At 52.5% G+C, this 18,881-nt stretch overlaps 6 protein-coding genes across 6 annotated transcripts; 1 reads left to right on the top strand and 5 right to left on the bottom strand.

Moving 5' to 3' along the window:
- Positions 1-691: 691 nt before the first annotated feature.
- SEPMUDRAFT_150310 (TPR-like protein) lies at positions 692-2,749 on the bottom strand. The gene has a single exon (XM_016906082.1). It carries the CDS (start codon positions 2,480-2,482, stop codon positions 875-877), a length of 1,608 nt encoding a protein of 535 aa, XP_016759474.1. The 5' UTR covers positions 2,483-2,749; the 3' UTR covers positions 692-874.
- A 569-nt stretch (positions 2,750-3,318) lies between these two features.
- Positions 3,319-6,900, bottom strand: SEPMUDRAFT_150308 (uncharacterized protein). Its single transcript, XM_016906081.1, has 3 exons — positions 5,861-6,900; positions 3,887-5,808; positions 3,319-3,766 (listed from the first exon to the last, which is right to left on the bottom strand). The coding sequence occupies exons 2-3, from the start codon at positions 5,422-5,424 to the stop codon at positions 3,736-3,738; spliced, it is 1,569 nt and encodes a 522-aa protein (XP_016759473.1). The 5' UTR covers positions 5,425-5,808; positions 5,861-6,900; the 3' UTR covers positions 3,319-3,735.
- On the bottom strand, positions 6,823-8,286 carry SEPMUDRAFT_118646 (P-loop containing nucleoside triphosphate hydrolase protein; the record flags this gene model as incomplete). The annotated part of the gene is made up of 1 exon (XM_016901447.1): positions 6,823-8,286. The coding sequence occupies one exon, from the start codon at positions 8,284-8,286 to the stop codon at positions 6,823-6,825; it is 1,464 nt and encodes a 487-aa protein (XP_016759472.1).
- A 278-nt stretch (positions 8,287-8,564) lies between these two features.
- Positions 8,565-9,864, bottom strand: SEPMUDRAFT_68872 (uncharacterized protein; the record flags this gene model as incomplete). The annotated part of the gene is made up of 2 exons (XM_016909844.1): positions 9,215-9,864; positions 8,565-9,121 (listed from the first exon to the last, which is right to left on the bottom strand). Exons 1-2 carry the CDS (start codon positions 9,822-9,824, stop codon positions 8,565-8,567), a joined length of 1,167 nt encoding a protein of 388 aa, XP_016759471.1. The 5' UTR covers positions 9,825-9,864.
- A 274-nt stretch (positions 9,865-10,138) lies between these two features.
- SEPMUDRAFT_150307 (Acid_phosphat_A-domain-containing protein) lies at positions 10,139-14,939 on the bottom strand. The gene has a single exon (XM_016906080.1). It carries the CDS (start codon positions 14,802-14,804, stop codon positions 10,275-10,277), a length of 4,530 nt encoding a protein of 1,509 aa, XP_016759470.1. The 5' UTR covers positions 14,805-14,939; the 3' UTR covers positions 10,139-10,274.
- Positions 14,940-15,555: 616 nt separating this feature from the next.
- On the top strand, positions 15,556-18,729 carry SEPMUDRAFT_68865 (WD repeat-containing protein 36; the record flags this gene model as incomplete). The annotated part of the gene is made up of 1 exon (XM_016909843.1): positions 15,556-18,729. The coding sequence occupies one exon, from the start codon at positions 15,556-15,558 to the stop codon at positions 18,676-18,678; it is 3,123 nt and encodes a 1,040-aa protein (XP_016759469.1). The 3' UTR covers positions 18,679-18,729.
- Positions 18,730-18,881: the final 152 nt, after the last annotated feature.

The raw sequence follows: 18,881 nt of genomic DNA, 5'->3' as shown, positions 1-18,881 counted from the left end.
GATTTAAGCCGACGACGCGTGTCCGAATTACGTACCTTACCTTACCTTACCTTACCTCTACTATATAGGTAGGTTAGTATAGTATCTCGCACAACGAGCAAAGGAGCAAGATAGCGAGAACAGCTAGAAGGCCTACCTACCTTACCTATAGCATTCCGAGTTGTAGGAAGACATATAGTAAATATGTATAAGGAAAAGAAGAAAGGTACGATATAGTACCTTATTCCGATAGTAGACTTTGTTACTACCTTATCTATACCTCCTTCTTTCTTCTTTGCCTTCTTCTTCCTATTAAATCAGTTAGATTATACCGAGCAAAAATCTTTCTGCCTAATCTACATGTATGTACCTTAAAACTATTACCTAGGTCAGATATATTATATAGGTCAGGTCAGGTAGATATATACACTTACCTTACCTTACGACCTAAACAGGACCCTGATCTAATACTTACCTCCTTGCCTATATCTGCCTAGACAGCCCAAAGTTAGATTATTATTTCCCCTTGTACCTAGAAGGTAGAAGGTAGAAATAGTTGCTTGAACGACAGACGGAAATGCTATGTACCTGATTTTGTTTTCCTTTTCTGCGAGGTTGGTTCTAGGTATATACCTGTACCTACCTGTAACCTACTTTACCTGTCGTTGTCCCGGAAAGTGGAAAGGCTAGTTCGTATCATGTAGGCCTGATCGTTGAAAGTAATTGGGATGTAATATATATACTAAGTAGATGTACTTTCTGTCTACCTTGAGTGCTATACAAGATGACATATATGGATGATGATGCGCGAATAAGGTACATTACTACTTGGCAATGAAACTATCAAGAACTGAAGTGGATGGTGTGGGTATATATCTCATTATTACATTGTCTTTTACGTCTGCTGAACAAAGACCTCCATTTTCCCCATGTCGGCCATGTCCTGAGCTGCAGCAGCTCTGCATATACTGATGGCCATGTCGAGATCATCCGAGTCCGCCATGGTGACGAGATCACCCTCCTCGTCCTTGATCTTGAGTTTGAAGGGGTCCTGAAACCCGAATTTCTTCTGAATCTGCTCGCACAATTGATTAAATGTCACGGTCGGTGTGGTCATCACATATCGCATATCTTCCGCATGCACTTTGAATCGTATCTTGCGAAGTTCCGGGGCGCGGCGAGAGTGAGATTGCTGTCGTTGATGCGTGGGTCTGGGGGCGATAATTTCAAAGGCCAAGGGAGAATCAGTAGTAGTATTCCACCCTTGATCGTTCTCTTCGACCTCTGCAATCGGAATAGGCTGGTTACGCTGGACACTGGATCTCGTGCGCTGATGGGAGGACGTCTGCTGTTGCATTGCCTGTTCGCTGTATGCTTCAATCGGGTCTTCCTCGACCCGCACTTCCGGGCCATCGCGATAGCTGGATCGGTGTTCACGATCTCGTCGCTTGCCATCACTCGATCGTGCCGAAGCGTCAGAATACTCGCGACGCATCGGTGGACGTTCTGACTCTGCTCGCCGCGGTGCTGATCTTTGCTTCTCTGGCGACTTCTGTTGCTCGAAAGCTGCCACGCCGAGCTCCAGCCGCAAGGCTTTGGCTGCTGGTCGCGCAGCTTGCAGATTGGATCGCTCGGAACTGGTGCTTTCGGTGGACTTGCGTCGGGGGGTGCTGCCATGTGCCGAGTCTGGTCTTTCGACTTCCGGTGGCGGAGTGGGTGGAAACACGTCTCTACGAAGTGGTGGCTCGGACTGCTGGCGGTGTGCTCTACTTCGCAGATCTGGTCTCACGAGGTTCAGAGCGGCATAGGATAACTTCTCGCCTGGTCGGTCGTCCACTCCTGCGGCAGCAAGCGCGGCCGCTCGCCGAGGGTTGGAGTTTTGGTATTCTTGCGCAGCCACAAGCCGGGCTCTGCCGAGATAATCCTTCGCCTTCAGATTCTTGACCTTTGCTTCATTCGGCCGATAAACCACGCCCACGGGAATGGAGAATACAGTGTATCCTTCGGCCTGCTCACGAATGGCCTCGTCGATCACGTCATGATCCGGTACCATCTTCTCCCTGGTTGCAAAGATCAGGTCTTGCATGCCGACATCTTTCTGTTGCAGGTAGATATAGCATAGTCCGCGATTGAATAAGACTTCGCACGAGTAGAGCTTGAACTTCAAGCCCAGTTGCTCGTAGTCGATGTTGTTGTTGCCGCGGAGGTAGAGCAGGGTATCGTTGAAGTTGGCCAGCGCTTCCTCAAAGTCGCCCATCAGAAAGTTGCTCACTCCTTGCTGGAAGTAGGCAATGGCGAGGTACTGGTCGAGCTGTACAGCGCGTTGGTAACACTCCACAGCCCTTCCATGCTCCCCGAGGGTGGCATGGATCACACCACAATTGAAGAGGATCTTCGACGTGTCTGATATCTGTTCAAAGCACTTGATGGCACTGTCGAACTCGTTGTGATCATATGCGGCCAGCGCAGCAACCCAGGTTTCTATCTCTTGCTTGAGCGACATGTCGCCCAACTTGTATGTATCTCCTCCCTCTTTCTCTCTCTCACACACACTCTCTCTATACGGCGTACGAGACTGTGGTTTCTCGTGTGCCGCGGTCTGGTTGACCCCCGTCCTGAAGCTCGAGGTACTGTTGGACCGATCGTGGGCGGGTCACACATATGGCATAGTATCACTGGAGATCGACGGCACTATGTCGCAAAGAGTCGAAGATAGCAACCGACAGAAGAGATGGGAGTGGGACTCACGCACACATAATAACAGCCTGCCCAATACATAGGTAGCAGTAGACAGCGCAGCGCGGAGAAGCCACAAGAACGGCTTGAGCGCGTAACGAATGGCTCCGACCGAGTATGCTCCCAAGCTCCTCGCGGTGGCTGAACGACAAGAGCAGCCAAGCAGGAATGGCCTCAGGACGCCAAGTCCCCAGTGTCCCCCGGCGCGTATCCCTGCGCTCGGGTTGGCTCTCCAATACCTGATGTCCACCACTCATATCGCCAAACGTCCACGCGGCATGCATCCTCGCCTTTAGCTCTTACACTTTTCGTCCTCCTCCTCCTTCTCGACCCTTCCGTCCGACTGCTTGTCTCGCCCGCTGTCCTCTCCTAGAGCTGCATTCAGGTACGTGGCCGGATACGATATCTCCCTTCATGCAGGACTGGCACCCGCAAATCACCACTATCACCACGTCACGCACCATCGCGATGCTACACCTGCTTAGTCTGTAATGAGAGAACCACCTCACCGACACATCCGAACATGAACATTTCTTGGCTCTGCGTGGCCCCTGATCCTATCACGAGTATCGAGTGCCATCATCATGCTCACAGAGAGATCTGTGGAAGGTGAATGCTTGGGAGCGATTTGTTCACGAGGTACATGTACCTACGTGTACCGCTAGGGAGATCGCTATCATCAGAAGTAGGAAATTGACAAATTCACGATATTTATATCGATGGCCATTGTGCTCGTTGTGCCGAAGACCTTCCTTGATGCATTCCTGACCATGCCCATCGCTCGCTCAAAAGGCGTAAACAGTCCGAATGACAAAACGCCAACATATGCAATCTGCGCGTCCTCCGAGTACTCTATGCGTCAGCGCCCTGCCGCCAGCATCACTCATATGCATCAACGACCAGTGGACCATGGGGTATCAGTAAGGGTTGAGGGTTTCATGGCTGTTCAGGTCGTATCCAGTGCAAACAAATCGCTACAAGAAGCAGTAGTGTTGGTCCCAGGAATCGTGCCGCGGCTAGTCATAAGACGCGACAAGAATTGGTTTGGTACCTGACCATTGTCAGTCGTGGTTGTCTTCGTCGGAGCGCCTAGCGCAGACGGTCAGTGCCATCTTTCGAGACAGCGCGCATGAGCAGGTGGCTCATCGATAAGGAGAGAGTGTAGACTCACCATCTCTGTGATTCAATCCTTCGGATCCAGGTTGCGGTTATTTTCAACCGTTCTCGCACTGTCCGAGTGCCTAATAGCTTGTACTTCTCTTCTTCACTGATTGGAAGTACGCTCGCGAACCAGTACGGAAAAAGAGAGGCGTCATCAGGGGGTTGTCCATGTATATCCAGTACCCTCTGCTGCAACCAGTTGGCGCTCCTAGCCTGCATCTTCACAATGAACTCCCTGCCGAGCGAGTGAAGCGCTTGTGTTGACATTGCGCTGATCTGTGCAACAGTATCTTCGTCACCCACCGAAGGCGAAGACGTCTCTTCGGCTTCAATCCGCTCCTCCTCCTCAAGACTGACATCGTCGATGCGCTCGACCTCACCGACTGTGTACCCGTCCAGCGTCCCGTGCGACTTGACTCGGAATCGATGTAAACCTCGCAGCTCGATTAAGCTCGTGCCGTCCGCAAGTACCTGACAATGCAAGATGTGCAGCATGGTTCCATACTGGTAAAAGTGCACGGATCCGAGTTCCCCTTGCGGCTCGGAGTATCGGTTGTACATCAACATGCCAAACTGCCTGTTGCCCTCCATAGCACGACGGAGCATCAACCGATACCGTGGCTCGAAGATTCTCAGGAACGTAGGCTGATTGGGGAACCCCAGTGTGCAGACAAACAGCGGCACAGCTGTGGAACCGTCACTGCCTCGCTCCTGCAATGCAACATCAGCTGCTCTGGCCACCATGAGATCATGCCAACAGCCGTCCAGCAGCTCGACAATTGCTTTGTTGCTGGGTTGGCGTTGTAGCGATGGAGGAATGGCCAGACTGCGACGGCAGACCGGGCAATGCTGAGAGTGGTCCAGGACTCGTGCCATACAGTTCCTACACAGTGTATGTCCACAAAAAGTTGTAACAGGATCGAGCATGATATTGTAGCAAACTTGGCAATCGACCTCTTTCTGAGTTGCTTCTAGAACATCGTGCACGACGCTGAGATCCATTGCTCTTGTAACTTCCGTGTCGTCGGGATAAACCAAATCACTCTGAATGTCCAAAAGTCCTTTGGCCGCAAGTCGATACGTGGCAATCAACCGTCCCGCAGATATATCCTGAACATTGGCTTTCTCAGACTCTGGCTGCGAGCCCATCACTTCATCGTAGCGAGCGACATTGTCCGGCGACACGAGCTGGTTCTCCACGACGGACGTGTACCTCGCAACGACTTCGGCGATCGATTCCATGACTTTGGACATGACCACATCGACGTTGCAGTCCGAGGCCGGATGTTCTGCATTGCAATCTGGGAAGGGACACTCGATTCCGCGTCTTCGACTGGGAAGGTCTGGATATGAAATGTGCTCTCTCTCGTGCGATTCCGGCAGACACGCCTTGCATAGCGAATTCCCACATGGCAGTGTGACAGGGTTCCGGAATGGTTTTGAGCATTGTGGACATTGTATCAAACGCACGAGCTGCCTGGCCTCCCCGTGGACAGCTAGAACATCAGAGGGTACGGTCTGCTCTTCTGTCCCGCCATAGTGTCTCATCAAGTTCTTTTCTGTGGCAGTGGCCAGACCGCCAGGCTGGTCTTCAGCCAGCGTTTCGTCAGAGGTATCCAGGATGTCGCTATTGGCGGACTCATATGCTGAGTCTACTCCCACTCCACCGCTCCATATATCGCCCAGAGGATCTGCCGCAACGCGCTGCAAAGGGAGCAAGGTCTCGGCGTCGCTGGTTTGCCAGCGCCAGAGTGATCGTGGTGGTGTTTGTGTTCGCGGAGGGTATGACGTCGTCGGCTAGGTTGTCGTCCGCAATGCGCAGGTGTAATCAGTATAAGAGCAGTCCTGGGTGGCGATCGGACTTTGGGAGAGTGTTGCTGCTGGTGGATGAGACGCACACTAGTGGCGTGTGAAGCGATGGATAGAATACTCCTGCAAAGGGGTGGTCAGTCAGAAGTATTGAAGAAACACACCAGTAACCTACGGAGGTAGCAGTGGTCATCGACTTCTCCGTCCGCACTGGTGTTACCCTGCTTCAGCGCAGCGCACGATATCCGGATCAGCAAGGATCATCGTCATCCGACGCCCCGTCTGCCGACTTCGAATCAAAAGCGCAAACGAAGGGTTCCCAGGCCACGCGGTAGGAGGTCTTTTGTTTGCCATCTCTGATGACATGCAGATGTGCGCGCGCTCAGAGCGGCTTAGCGCCTTCGCGATTGACGGTCCAGCCCGTTGATCGGGCCCCGCGCGTGCCCATCGAAACGCTTTCGTCTTCTAAACCACCTCGAAATCGAGACGTCCGGCCTTGTATCGCCACAACGCGTCGGTCGGTCGGTCTGGTGGAGGTAATGCGATCATCATGGACATGCCGTCTCGCCTTCTGGATGTACATTACTTGTGGCCAACAATGACCCGTCCACCAGTCTTGGAGACGGGCGATATGCCCCCCGCGACGAGATGTTTGCCGTCAACCGTCTCGAGGCGGTAAACCTCCAGGTTCGTCTCTTCCCCCCCGGTTATACATGGCATTTTCGGTTTTCCAAGGCGAAACACCCCGGCCCACATCTGCCGAACAGCAGCTAGGAGGTAGTTCTATTACTTCATTACTTCGTGCTCTCGATCATGTGTGGACAGGTGCGCCACAGCTGGTCTGGAGCGCTCAGCAAATGCAATAGCAAGTGGTGGGTAGGAGGTAGTAGGGTACAGGTAGGTACAGGTACCTGGGCACACAACAATACTATCCTCGCATCATACCGCATCCCACCAGAGAACTGGAACCGATGGCAGCAACGCCAAGGCATATCAGCCAGCCAGGGAAGGTGCGATGGTGGTTCTCTCTAACGGCTGGCGCATGGCGATGACATCTGCTTTCGATTCGGACTCCCGTAGACAATACCGCAACTGCGTTGGTCGTCGACCAGTAATATACACAAGGTCTTGCTCATCCTAGCAGACTTCGAATTCTTTCTCCGAATCGGGCAACCGCTGCTGCTTTACCCACGCTGCAATGCTGGAAGTCGCACGAACCGCACTTTTGAGGTGCAGTTGAAAGAAGCCTTGCAGTTGCGAAGGCGTGAAGGTATCCTCCGGAATCTGTTCGGAAAATTGCGCGGCGAGTATCTTTACCTGTTCCAGCGATACATGATCCTCGAGAGTGTCCACCGTCTCTGATGAGATACGTGCCCAGTGCAACAGGTCGGGCGCGAACATGGAAATGAACATGTCTCGCGCAGATTGTTGCGAAATTAATCCAAGGTGGACTTTCAGATCCACGCGACCAGGCCTGATCAGGGCGCTATCGAGCTCCTCAAGCCTATTAGTGGTCATGACCACAATTCTACCCTCCTGCGATCCCACCCCATCAAGGACGTTGAGGAGGCCGGATAGTGTGACATTCGAGCTGGAAGAATTGCTACTCTCATCGTCACTATCAGGCAACTGGCGTTCACGGCCAGTCCATACAGCGTCGATGTCTTCCAGAAGCACTATGCAGCGTGGTGGCACCTCTGAAAACATTTGCTCGAGATCCGCGTCGCTCGAGATGCTCGGAATTTTGACCTCGTACAGATCGAGACCGAACTCGGAGGCTATTGCCGTCGACAGAGAAGACTTTCCCGAACCAGGTGGACCATAAAACAGGTATCCTCTCCGATACGGCATGCTTCGACTTTGATAGAGCTTTTGTGTCCGAGGGTCGAGGTAGGTCTTGATATCTGTCATGAGCGCTTTCTTCACGCGCTCGTCAAAGTGCACAGTGTCGATTCGGCGAAGTGGTCTTCGCAGTCGAGGCTTCCAGTTCATCCCATAGCGATCTCTGCAGTAGATGATTACGTAGAATTGGGCTTGTTGATCTGCTGCCAGGCGGCACGTCTCAATCAGCTTTTTGATAGGCTCGGAAGATACGCCCAGACAGCTGATACAGAGCTCTCCTCCACCGAACCCATCATAGTCCGAGTCTCGGCTTGAAGAACTGAAGCCATCTCGACTGACAGCAAACATCTTCGCTTCATGCCGGAACCAGATGTTCTGCCATTGGGGCAAATACTGCACAGGTGCACTCTTCTTCAGCGCAGCGCCCGGATCTGACGTACGACCGGGCTCTGTCCGCGCAATGTGAAATCGTAGTCGTCGAGGCTCAATAACGTGCTCGTGGAGCCATGTGCTGACGCTTCTGTTGACGGGATCATGCGCGGGAATCGACACCGAAGCAATGAAAAAGTGTCGCACCCATGCTGATGTCTCTCTCCACGCGCTGCGGATATACACCCATGCAGCAGGTATGATTCCGGCGACAGCAACAATAGATCCCAGGTGTGTGAAGTCGAGTTGATATAGCTTTTCAATGGTGGTTCGGACGAAGCCCCCATGCGCAAGATGGCTGTGAAGGTCGGGATGAAAAAGTCGAGACATGCTGGAACGCCGGCGCCATAAGTATTTTACAAGTACATGAGAAGAAAAAAAAAATATGGTACAGTAGTGGCAGAGATCCAAGGTATTATTATTGAGATGTTTTTTCACGTTGCGGTTCTTCTCCTATCTGAAATCCAAACTTTTGAGATGTGGATCCATTTCGGCTCCCGACAGACCCGCTTGAGGTTTCTCCCGGTGTCTGGACCCGTTCAAGGCCGCTCTCTCTCTCTCGCTCTCGCTCTCTCTCACTCTCACCCTTTCTCTTTCTTGGGTACTCCTTACTGTTGCTTCACATATTTAGACTCCACAAATCCAGCCGCGAGAGTCGTGTCACGCTCTTGCAACAAGAAAGCCGCAGCTGCAGCTGGCCCGGCCAGAACCGCGTGAAGAAGAGCCTGACCAGTTGTCTCCAACAAGCTGATTCCCTTGCTCTTGCCAACTGATGAACTCGCCTCCAGGTATTGAGAGGTAGCCCAGAGGAGGATTGCAGCAGACGAACAAGTGTAGTCCCATTGTAGGAAGACAGCAACACCAGTCTCCCAGGTCATCTTCTCTCCAGTCCAGAAAGGAGCCGGAATGAACATTGTTCCAATGTGAAGATTGCTCACCACATCCTCCCTCAACCACCCCGTGAACATTCGCTCTGCCAGCAGCATACCCAACGAGGTGACATGGAAGAACCCAGATGCCAATATGCTGAATTGATAGAGCTTACGTCTAGTCGCGAGAAGTCGCTCTGGCGGCTCACTGACAGTCGATGCACCTCCAAAAACAGGCTTAAAGACTTGTAGAGTTCCCAAGAGGAAGAGGGGGTGAAAAAGCCGGGCAATCGTCCCTAGAGGTAGTAGTCAGCACCACCCAGGAGAGTGCGAGGCTTTGTGCAACAACGAGAAAAAAGGCAGTGCCTTCGAACTGTTATTTCACTTACAGAACTGCTTCGACGATAGACCATCCCCGTCGGCATCAAGCTGCAACATCAACAGAGTGGGCACTACATGGCCGAATAGTAACGCATAGCCCAGGGCTCTCATATTGCTCTTCGATGCTGAAAGCTTGGTGACCTTGACATTGGCCTTCGTGGTAGGTGCTGCAGTCAGCAAGAGATGCACTATGCACCAGATGGGTGTGAACAAGCCGATTCCCAACAGCTCGCCCATGACCTCGAGAAAGTAGGTAGCGAACACCATTCCTGCGGATGCTGTTCTCATAGTCCCATGCGCCTCCAGAAGCTGAATAATCCAGATACTCGAGAGCGTGCCAAGTAGGTGATTACCTTGAAGATGAGCTCGCACATTGCGAGGGTCGAAGCTTGTCCAGAAGAAAGCAGTCATAAAGGCAAAGTAGTTATCCAGAGTTTCCGAACCTGTCGAAGGTAGCTTGATGGGAAGATTGGTGTTGGGAAGGGTTCGATTCTTGTACACTTTGATGCTATCCAGCGACCATAAACCATTCTGTTCAAATTGCTTCTGGAGGGCCAAATGGGCAACAACCACAAGGCCAGCGAGTGGTACCACTGTCAGATATCGCATGAATGCCATGATGGATGACGAGGACGGATCAATGAGTTGGAGTCAATTGTTGCTGCTGTATGTGGGTGCAAGCTCTACATTATATCGTAGACCACGAGCAGCACTCGAATGGGGAACGATATGCCAATGTGCTAGGATACCTTGATCAGACTTTATGATGTGGGGCCGAGGTACGCCAAGGCATGGATCGATTAGCCAACTGTGCCCGTGCTCACTGCTGTTGCAATATAAATGCCGAAGTCGAACGACGAGATTAATATGATAGATCTCTCTGCAAGTGAAACACCCTAGGCGTTGCTTCTGAGAGGAATGGAATACATCACGTTTAAACATCCTGACCTCACATTGATTCTAATCATTACGTAAGTATACAAGCGAATCCCTGGTCTACTGTAAGGTACTGTACTCTACTCTAGTGTGCTGCCGTAATCTGGCTAGCATGCGTAGCCTCTGAATCTATCAGCTCGGCTTCTTACTGCTACTTTCGACAGACGACTCCTGTAATGCAGTCTCTTCCACATCATTCACAAACGCCTGGGGATGCCTCTCGGAAAGATTGACAGGAGTGAAACTCTTTGGCAGCTTGACCATCTTGAATTTGGCTCTCAGAGTCTCCAACACCTCACGCCAGTCGGCATGACTAGTGAGTGAGCGCCGGGGTGCACAGCCAATGCAATGCTTACTGTCCAGTTGCACGTCCAGAGGGTCGAATGTGTGACAACCCGGCGATATTGTGATGCGAATACTATAATTGAATAGGTTCTGTTGAGGAGCATCCGGATTCGCAGCATTATGCGCACAGGCGTCCGGGTTTTCAGATTCGTAGAGCTCGAAGCAAATTTGACTGAGGTAGTCAAGCTCTGGAATAGCATTTCGAGCGATCTTAGTCTGGACGCCACCTTCAAGAATACAGTTCAGCAGCGTGTAAATATGTGATTCCTTGGTGAAGTAAATGAACGACTTGCAATCGTCCGAAGCCTGCACTTCTTCCAGATCCTTGACGATCTCTTTAAGAAGTGGCAAGGAGGTCAGGAGGCCGATTTCCAGTTTCTCGCTGTCTGTGATACCGTACTCTTGAGGTCCAATGAAGTCGAAGAGAATCTTGGAGAGCTTGTACATTTCATTGAGCTTCTCCAAACGAACGTCATGTTTGACCTTCGAGTTGTTCCCCGGATTGCCTCCTGTGAATAGATTGAAATACGATGCCGAGGGGTCGTCCGCATGCGCATATTGTGGTTTGCCTGGAGGTGCCAGAAGATCATTTGGTAGTTCAGCACTTCTACGTCGAAAGCCGAGTCGCTGCGAGAGAGTCGGCTTGGGAGGCTCCTTGGTAGTGCCATCCTTTGAATTCTTGCGCAAACTATGAGTACTAGCCTCCATGTTGGATGCAATCGTGCTAGTTGTGTCACTTCTCCTCGGTGGTGGCAGTTGCAGATTCTCCATGGCCGCTAGCTCGCTGCTGCAGCCACCTGGCTCACTCGATGAAGCAGGGATTTGTCCTTCGTGCGTCTGTTCGAACTCCTGTCGCGCTTCGTCGCTCTCCGTGCGCTTGAGGTTGGGCGAACTCGCTTCATTCGCTTCGTGAAGCATGGACTTGTTAGGTGTGAAGACCCACTCGAGGAATTGGCGGTTGTGAAGGGCGTCGAACTTCATGGTATCGTAGAGCTCGCTGACTTTGCTGGGATCAACTTTTTCAGCGTCGGTGAACTCGTTGAATAACTTCTCCCAGCGCTCTTTGAACAGTTCCGCGTCCTCGCCAGTACACCATCTGGACTGTATGGTCGACGCCTTGGCATCTGTGGGGTTCTCGAAAGTCGATTTCAGTGCAGCAGTCTCATTCAGTGGCGTTGCTTCATTGCCCTGATTAGTTCGAGCTGGACTCTTCTGAATCTTCTCCAAGCTAGTGACAGCCTCTGAGCCTTGCAGTCTTGCAAAATTGCTTCTCATCACCTTGCGATGGAACTTCATCAATTCGACAACCTGACGTACCACCACATAAGGCTCCGGTGTGCCATCCTTTGGCCAGGCGAACTGTTCGGGCGCCTTTTCGCCTTTGCGCAGAAGCCCCTTAAGCTTCTTTTTGACCCTATCCATCTCGTCCTTAGCAGCATTTGAATCATCTAGCAGATCTTTCCTGATGTGAATCTGGTCATCGTCGACATCCTTTTGCTCCAGGAAAGCACTTGCAAAGATGCCAGCACTGGTCCTAACACGACGCTCTGATGATGTGAAGATCGATACATCCTCTAGTACACGGCGGTTCATGAGGCACAAGTCGGCGCGCATGTTCTCTCCTAAATCAGTAGCTTGGTACCGTGCAGAATGAGTGGGCTCGCCTCCCCACTTCATGACCAGCTGCAGTTTATCCAGGACAAGGTTTTGATCAGCAGCAGCAGCTCGCGACATGGTAATTTCACCCAAAGAGTCACTACGTTGTTGCGCACGATCGCCAACAGAGTCAGCGAGGCCTTGACTGTCGGCCAAGTCTTCCGGCTTGACGTGTTCAGCTGCATGATTAGAATGGGCTTGGTCCTCGATGCAGGGAAAGCTTTGCTTCAAGCCTCCGCTCTCCTTATCGCCTGGCTTACTGTTATTCTTGCTTGCCTCGACTTCCTTTGGCTTTTTAAACATGGGCTTGATCTGCACCTTAGTTCCCGGCCAAGCACCCTTCTTCGCAAGTGCGTTGGCGAGTGTGCGAAGCTTGTTCATGTCTTCTACGCCCTCGGTCATGGCCTGTTTCACAGCTTGCTGAACGCTGTGCAGGGCAGCCTCACCCACAAGCAAAACCTCTTCTTGGTGGCCCTTGAGCAGATCAACGAATGGTTTGGTGTGGAATGTGAACTTGAACTTCTGCTTCGGCGTTCGATCCGCATGTCGAATGACGGCAACCATTCCCTTCAACTTCCATTGACTCTTCACCGCAGGTGCAGGAGCATGCGAGGGTGCTTCAGACGGCACAAGAGACTCCAGATCAGCAGATTTTGGACGCTCGCTCAAGCTATCCCTGATATGATCCAATGGTGTTGCTACTGCTGCGGACGGCATTTCTGATGTCACAAGGGGCACTGTTGAATGACGCTTGTGAGATGAACCTCTTCGCTCGGCTAACGTCGGCGACGTGATCGGACTGGAAGTCCCACTTGGGGACTTAGCGGCATGCGGGTGTCCGACGTGTGATGCTACAGTGTGCACATGATCGCGCAGCTGTGAGATGCTGCGACTCCTAAAAACACTGCCAAGCACTCCGCGGTGTCCGGTACTGTTAGGTAACTCCTTTTCCTTGGGAATCATTGATTTTCTGGACATGTAATCAGCGTCCCTGGTTTCCCCATCGTCCACTTCGCTGGGAGTGGCTCTGCCCTGCCATTTGAGCTTTTCGCGGATGAACATGTCCTTCAAGATCTGAGCGCACTTGTCATAGTACTCGTTATTGTCCTTGACAAAGCTCCACCCATTGACGTCTATGACATAGCTCTTGTCGTCCACGCGTAAGAGATCGAAGCCACAAACACGCTGACCGAATCCAGAAGCAATCTTTGCCGCCATCATTTGCTCCTCTTTGTTGAGTTTGGTGACATATCGTATCTCCTTGCCATTCGGGTTACGCTTGACAACGCCATCTACTACAGGCGACTTGCGGGTCTCGGCATGGCAGAACTCTGTGCCGACAGTGTAAGCTTTGACATCTTCAGCGTTTTCCACCTTGAGAAACTGCTCGTAAATGTAGGACCCATCTGGCTCTGTGACCGCTCGGGGTACAACGAGGGTGGCGTCCTTCTCGCTGGACTTGTTGTTGACCTTACGGAACAGACGACGTCCGCCGCCGCCCTGTGACTTAGGGTAGTAGATATTGATATTGTGGTCTTCACCACTCGTGGGCTTCTCGACGAATGGCTTGTGCAGCCTATGGCCGTCGACAACCAACGTGTCATCGTCGTCTTCCATGTGCACATCACTGGGTGGGGGTTGCCCGCCACCTCTCCCATCGTCCGAGCCGATCAGCTCGACGCCAGTAAGTTGCTTCATGCGAGCTGCAATGTCGGCAGTCAAGGCCACAGGCCCTCCGTCCCGGTTGACTTCTATGCGCTCCGGTGTAGGTACGCCCAACTTGTCCAATATCCTCAAGCACATGCGCCGGTCCCAAAGGACTGTTTGCATTGGCAAGTCATTCACGCAGAAAGGTCGCCGAAGCTTGGCATATGCAATAGCTTTCTCCAGAGGGAACCCGTCACTGAAGAACGATATCAAGAAGTCACAGACTGGCCAATTCTCAACATTCTCGTCCAGGATGACCTTGTCTCCGAAGATGATAACCTCAAAGTCGATGTCCTTGCCCACAAGTCTGTTCAAGATGTTCCTAGATGGTTTGCTCCTCGCTTTCGAGTCCAGTGCACAAATGCCTATTGTCCCAATCTTGTTCGAGTTGTCTGTATGTCGCTCCATCGAGTGGGAGGCACTGGGAGGAGCGCTCCCAGGAAAACTAGCAGTAACGCTGCCGTTTACACTGCTGTTCACGCTACCATATACACTGCCAGACACTCTGCGAGATGCAGCTGGCGTTCTTCCTCGATTGTTAACGATCGTTCTGCCTTGTCTGGAGGGCTGGGTGCTTGCAGAAGCTGGCGGGCCATTGATCGGCGAGGCAGATGAAGTGCCTGACTGTCCAGGGTTGCCGTGCGGCGTGTTATCTCCAATCGAGCCGCTGAGGGTGGGCGACAGCGCGCCGTTCTGGCTCTGTGTGGTGATAGAAAGATTGTGAGTAGCAGTTGTTGCTCCATCCGGCCTACTGGCATCTACATCAGAGCCTCCTCCCACTGAGCTCGGCGCGCTCACGCCTGCGTACTTTCCGCTTCCATACAGCGACGAGAAGGACATCCTGTTGCTGTCCAGGTCAGGCTCAGCACGACGGGTTGGAAGACCTGAGTCCGATTGCGCCTGCGTATTGCTCTCCGATTTCCGAGTGGTGTCGCTGGAGTCGGGGACGTCCATTGAGAGTCCTGCTGGCTGGAATTCGCCGGCGCTAAGTGTCCTAGTTGAAGGCGTGGTTGAGGGCGCCTCTACCCGCGACGACCGTCGACTCGCGGCGTGGTACAGGAGGGGATTAGGTTTTGGAGGAGCGGGCGGTGGCATGGAAATGCTGGCGCTCTGCGAGTGATCTGGGGTTGCGTCAATTTCAGCATGGCGGCCTTTGCGACTAACGATAGAGCTAGTAGATGCCGACAGAACATGAGCGGAAGAATGCGAGTGGGCGCTGTCGTGCGAGGTGCTCGATATGGTGCGAGTCAGAGGATCCATAGTGGCGTGGTTGGTGTGGTTGGTGTCAAGTGTGGTTGGTGGCAGCCATTGGCGTGTTGCTACTGGCCAGAACCGCAGGTGTCAACGATGGCCATTATTGTGAGGGAACTACCACCGAGGGATGCACGCCGGCAGGGAAGGACGGTGTATGCATCAGGTAAGGTGAGAGGTGGCTTTCGGGTTATGTACATAGGTAGGGATAAAGTAGGCACAAACACAAGCACGGGCAAGCACAAGCACAAAAAATCATGAAAATGCAACCTGCAATCAAGGTTCAGACTCTCGGAGGGCAGCCCCCGCCAAAAAAAAAAACTTCCAACGTCACCGCCCAGCTTTGCGGCTCAATTAGAGTTCGAGATCGCCGCTATCAAAAGCTTGTCTCGGCCAGAAATTTTGAACATGAGATTTGTTGATGGTGGTAGAAGGTGCACGCATCCACGTCGACATGGAGGTTGACGGACGCGTCGCGAAGCGACAAAAGTTGGCCACTGGCGACGCCAGGCGTCATCGCCCCGCGGGAGAGTCGAGAGTGTTTGCGCCATACCGAACCGTCGGTCTGGTGTCGCCCACAGCAGTTCCCTTCACGAGTGTTGCGCTGGGCAAGACGACCTTTCAGATCACGACTTCGGTCGGCCGGAGCCTGCAGACATACGACCTACGACGCGGCTTGAACCTGGTCTTCATCACCAGACCACAGACCCCCGAGGTCATCACCGCCAGCGTTGCGTGGAAGGACAAGCTCTTTGCAGCATGGGGCGGCGAGGGCGGTGCGTCGGGAAGAGGCGTGTGGGTGATGAAACGTGGCAAGAAAGAGGCCGAGCTGGAGTGGCCGGTGGACTGTGAAGAGAATGTACAGGCTTTTTGTCTCCTCGGCAGCTGGATCGTGGGCGTGTGCGATACTCAGCTGCTCGTCTGGAAAACGTCCACGTTGGAGCTCTACACATCGCTCCGAGGCATTTCGCCCGTACCGTTTACCGGGTGTGTTTCGGGAATACCGACGTTCTTGAACAAAATTGTTGCAGGTCGACAGGATGGCAGTGCTGAGATCTGGAACGTTTCGAGCGGCAAGCTGGTCTACACTGTGCTTCCCCCTTCCACTGCATACGGCGCTGTGACGGCCATTGAGCCGACTCCCGTCCTCTCTCTGGTTGCTATCGCGTATGAGAGAGGGCCCCTTCTCATTCATGATATCAAGACGGACCAGACTGCGATTCAGCTGAACACTCCTGCTGGCTCACCCGTGACTTCCATCTCGTTTCGAACAGATGGCCTGGGAGCTGGAGAGGATGGTAGACTGGCCGGTGTCATGGCTACTGCTTCTATTGCATCAGGAGATGTGACACTTTGGGACCTGAACAACGGTGGCCGAAAAGCTGGCGTGTTGCGGGCAGCTCACGCGCAGCCTACAGCGACCACTCCGGGAGGTACTAGCAGAATCGAGTTTCTATCGGGTCAGGCAATCCTGGTGAGCAGCGGCCTGGACAATAGCTTGAAGACTTGGATCTTCGATAAGACACCTTTCGATCCAACGCCACGTATTCTGCATGAGCTTAGCGGCCATGGTGCACCCATCTCGAAATTGATGTTTTTGCCGACAGCCTCAGATGGAGCAGACGATGATGGAAAGTGGTTGATGTCTGCCAGCAAGGATAGGAGTCTCTGGGGCTGGTCCTTGCGACGAGACCGACAGAGCACGGAACTCAGTCAAGGCGCTGTACAGAAGAAAGCCAAGAAGCAAGGCTTGTTATCTGGGGAACGCGATGCTTTCGAAGACCTGAAGTGCCCGCCCATCACGAGTATGGCTTGCGGCTTGAACAGAGATGGCGGCATTGGTGCATTGCCCGGCAAGCACCCCATATGGCAGAACGGCCAGTCGAAACAAGTCAGTGCTGAAGTCAGTGCAATGACTGGCTGGGAAAGCGTATTAACGGCGCATGAGAACGATTCGAAAGCTCGAACTTGGTTCTGGGGCCGAAAGCGTGCAGGTCGATGGGCTTTTGCAACCAGCGACGCCGGCAATGTTACATCGGTCGCGATCTCTCCATGCGGCACGTTTGGATTGGTGGGCTCCGACAAGGGAGGCATAGACATGTTCAATATGCAATCTGGGATACAGCGGCAACGATTTCCAGCCAGATTGACGACTATGCAAGCCAAGCAACTGCGATTGGATGTCGACCGTGATCACTTTATCGTGGAAGACGAGGGTAAGAAGAAGTTCTATCGTGGACAGGGCAAGCATGCCGCTGCGGTGGTGGGTTTGGCCGTGGACAGCCTCAACAAGACGGTCGTATCGGCTGGTGCAGACGGCAAGATCAAGTTTTGGCACTTCAGCAGCGGACTGCTCAAAGACCAGCTCGACTGGTCGACTTCAACTGGCATCACTGGTATGCGGTTCCACCGCGGTGCGGACTTGGCTGCTTTCGCTTGTACCGATGGCTGCATTCGTGTTATAGACATTTCGACTCAGAAGCTGATACGTGAGTTGTGGCGCTCACGTACGCCGCTCGCTGAGCTACAGGACCTCAAGTTCTCGGACTTTCAATTCTCCACTGATGGACATTGGATTACTGCTTCTGCTGGACCACTCGTGTTTCTTTGGGATCTACCAACAGGCCATCTCGTTGACGTTTTCAAGTTGAGAGCTGAGTGTACAACGCTGGCCTTGTCACCGACGGGTGAATACCTCGCTACTGCATCCAACGACAACGTAGGGGTCGACATCTGGACAAACCGTAGCCTCTTCATGCATGTATCCACACGAAATATTACTCAGAAGGAGCTGCTGGCAGTCATACAATCAAGCACTGCTCAAGCACCGACGACTTCCGGCGAAGGCGGATTGAATCTCATAGCAGGTACTGCTTATGAATCCGACTCAGAAGACGAAAACATCGACCTCGATATTTCAGAAGATCCGAACGCAGATCTCGACTCTCTGTCCGCCAATCTTCTCTCACTGTCTCTTGTCCCTCGCTCCCGCTGGCAAAATCTCCTTCATCTCGACCTGATTCGTGAACGAAATAAACCCACAGAGGCCCCGAAGAAACCAGAAAAAGCGCCTTTCTTCCTGCCATCTCTCCAGGATCGCCAAGGCCAGAAAGCTATCAATGCCAACGACTCATTAGGCACTTCGCAAGCAGACCTCGAGAAGGAACGTACACGAGTTCTACAACTCTCGAGAGATGGTATGCGAAGCCAATTCACCTCACTCCTTCGCGCCTCGGGCGAGACAGAGGACTTCGCACCATTCCTAGAGCATCTGAAGAATCTCAGTCCAGCTGCCACCGATGTAGAAATTAGATCTCTTTCGTTCGAAGCGGCCGAGCATGTCAGTTTTGTGAAAAGCTTGACTTGGCTACTGCAGTCGAAGCGAGATTTCGAGCTCGTACAAGCTTGGATGGCAGTCTTTTTACGTGTGCATGGAGATATTGTGATTGGCGATCAGGAAGTGAGAGATGCTGTACATGAGTACAAGGATGCGTTGGACGGGGAGAGGAAGAGAGTGGCGAAGTTAGCTGGATATTGTAGTGGACTTGTTGGATATTTGCGGGCTGCAAGGGTGTAGATGATGGGTACCTGTATCCAGATCATGTCTCAATACCCAAGACAATTTGCACTAAGGTATATTACCTACCTTACTCTCTTGTCTTGCGTGTGACTAATAAGGACTTCCCGAGAGGATCTCGGCCTGTATAGCCTGTGATCATGGCCAATCCATGGTATTCTTCTTCTTTGCCTAATCGGAGCTGACAAAAGACCGGTATGGCA

This window comes from Sphaerulina musiva (genome assembly GCF_000320565.1).
Source record: "Sphaerulina musiva SO2202 unplaced genomic scaffold SEPMUscaffold_7, whole genome shotgun sequence".
NCBI lineage: Eukaryota > Fungi > Ascomycota > Dothideomycetes > Mycosphaerellales > Mycosphaerellaceae > Sphaerulina > Sphaerulina musiva.
This window is presented reverse-complemented; position numbering and strand designations above follow the sequence as displayed.

What these genes read in the sequence shown, in the direction of transcription:
- SEPMUDRAFT_150310 (XM_016906082.1), bottom strand. Translation starts at nt 2,482, where the DNA reads ATGTCGCTCAAGCAAGAGATAGAAACCTGGGTTGCTGCGCTGGCCGCA.
- SEPMUDRAFT_150308 (XM_016906081.1), bottom strand. Translation starts at nt 5,424, where the DNA reads ATGAGACACTATGGCGGGACAGAAGAGCAGACCGTACCCTCTGATGTT. An exon ending in AGGATTGAATCACAGAGATG is followed by an intron (nt 3,767 to 3,886) that starts GTGAGTCTACAC and finishes GACAATGGTCAG; the next exon opens with GTACCAAACCAATTCTTGTC.
- SEPMUDRAFT_150307 (XM_016906080.1), bottom strand. Translation starts at nt 14,804, where the DNA reads ATGGACGTCCCCGACTCCAGCGACACCACTCGGAAATCGGAGAGCAAT.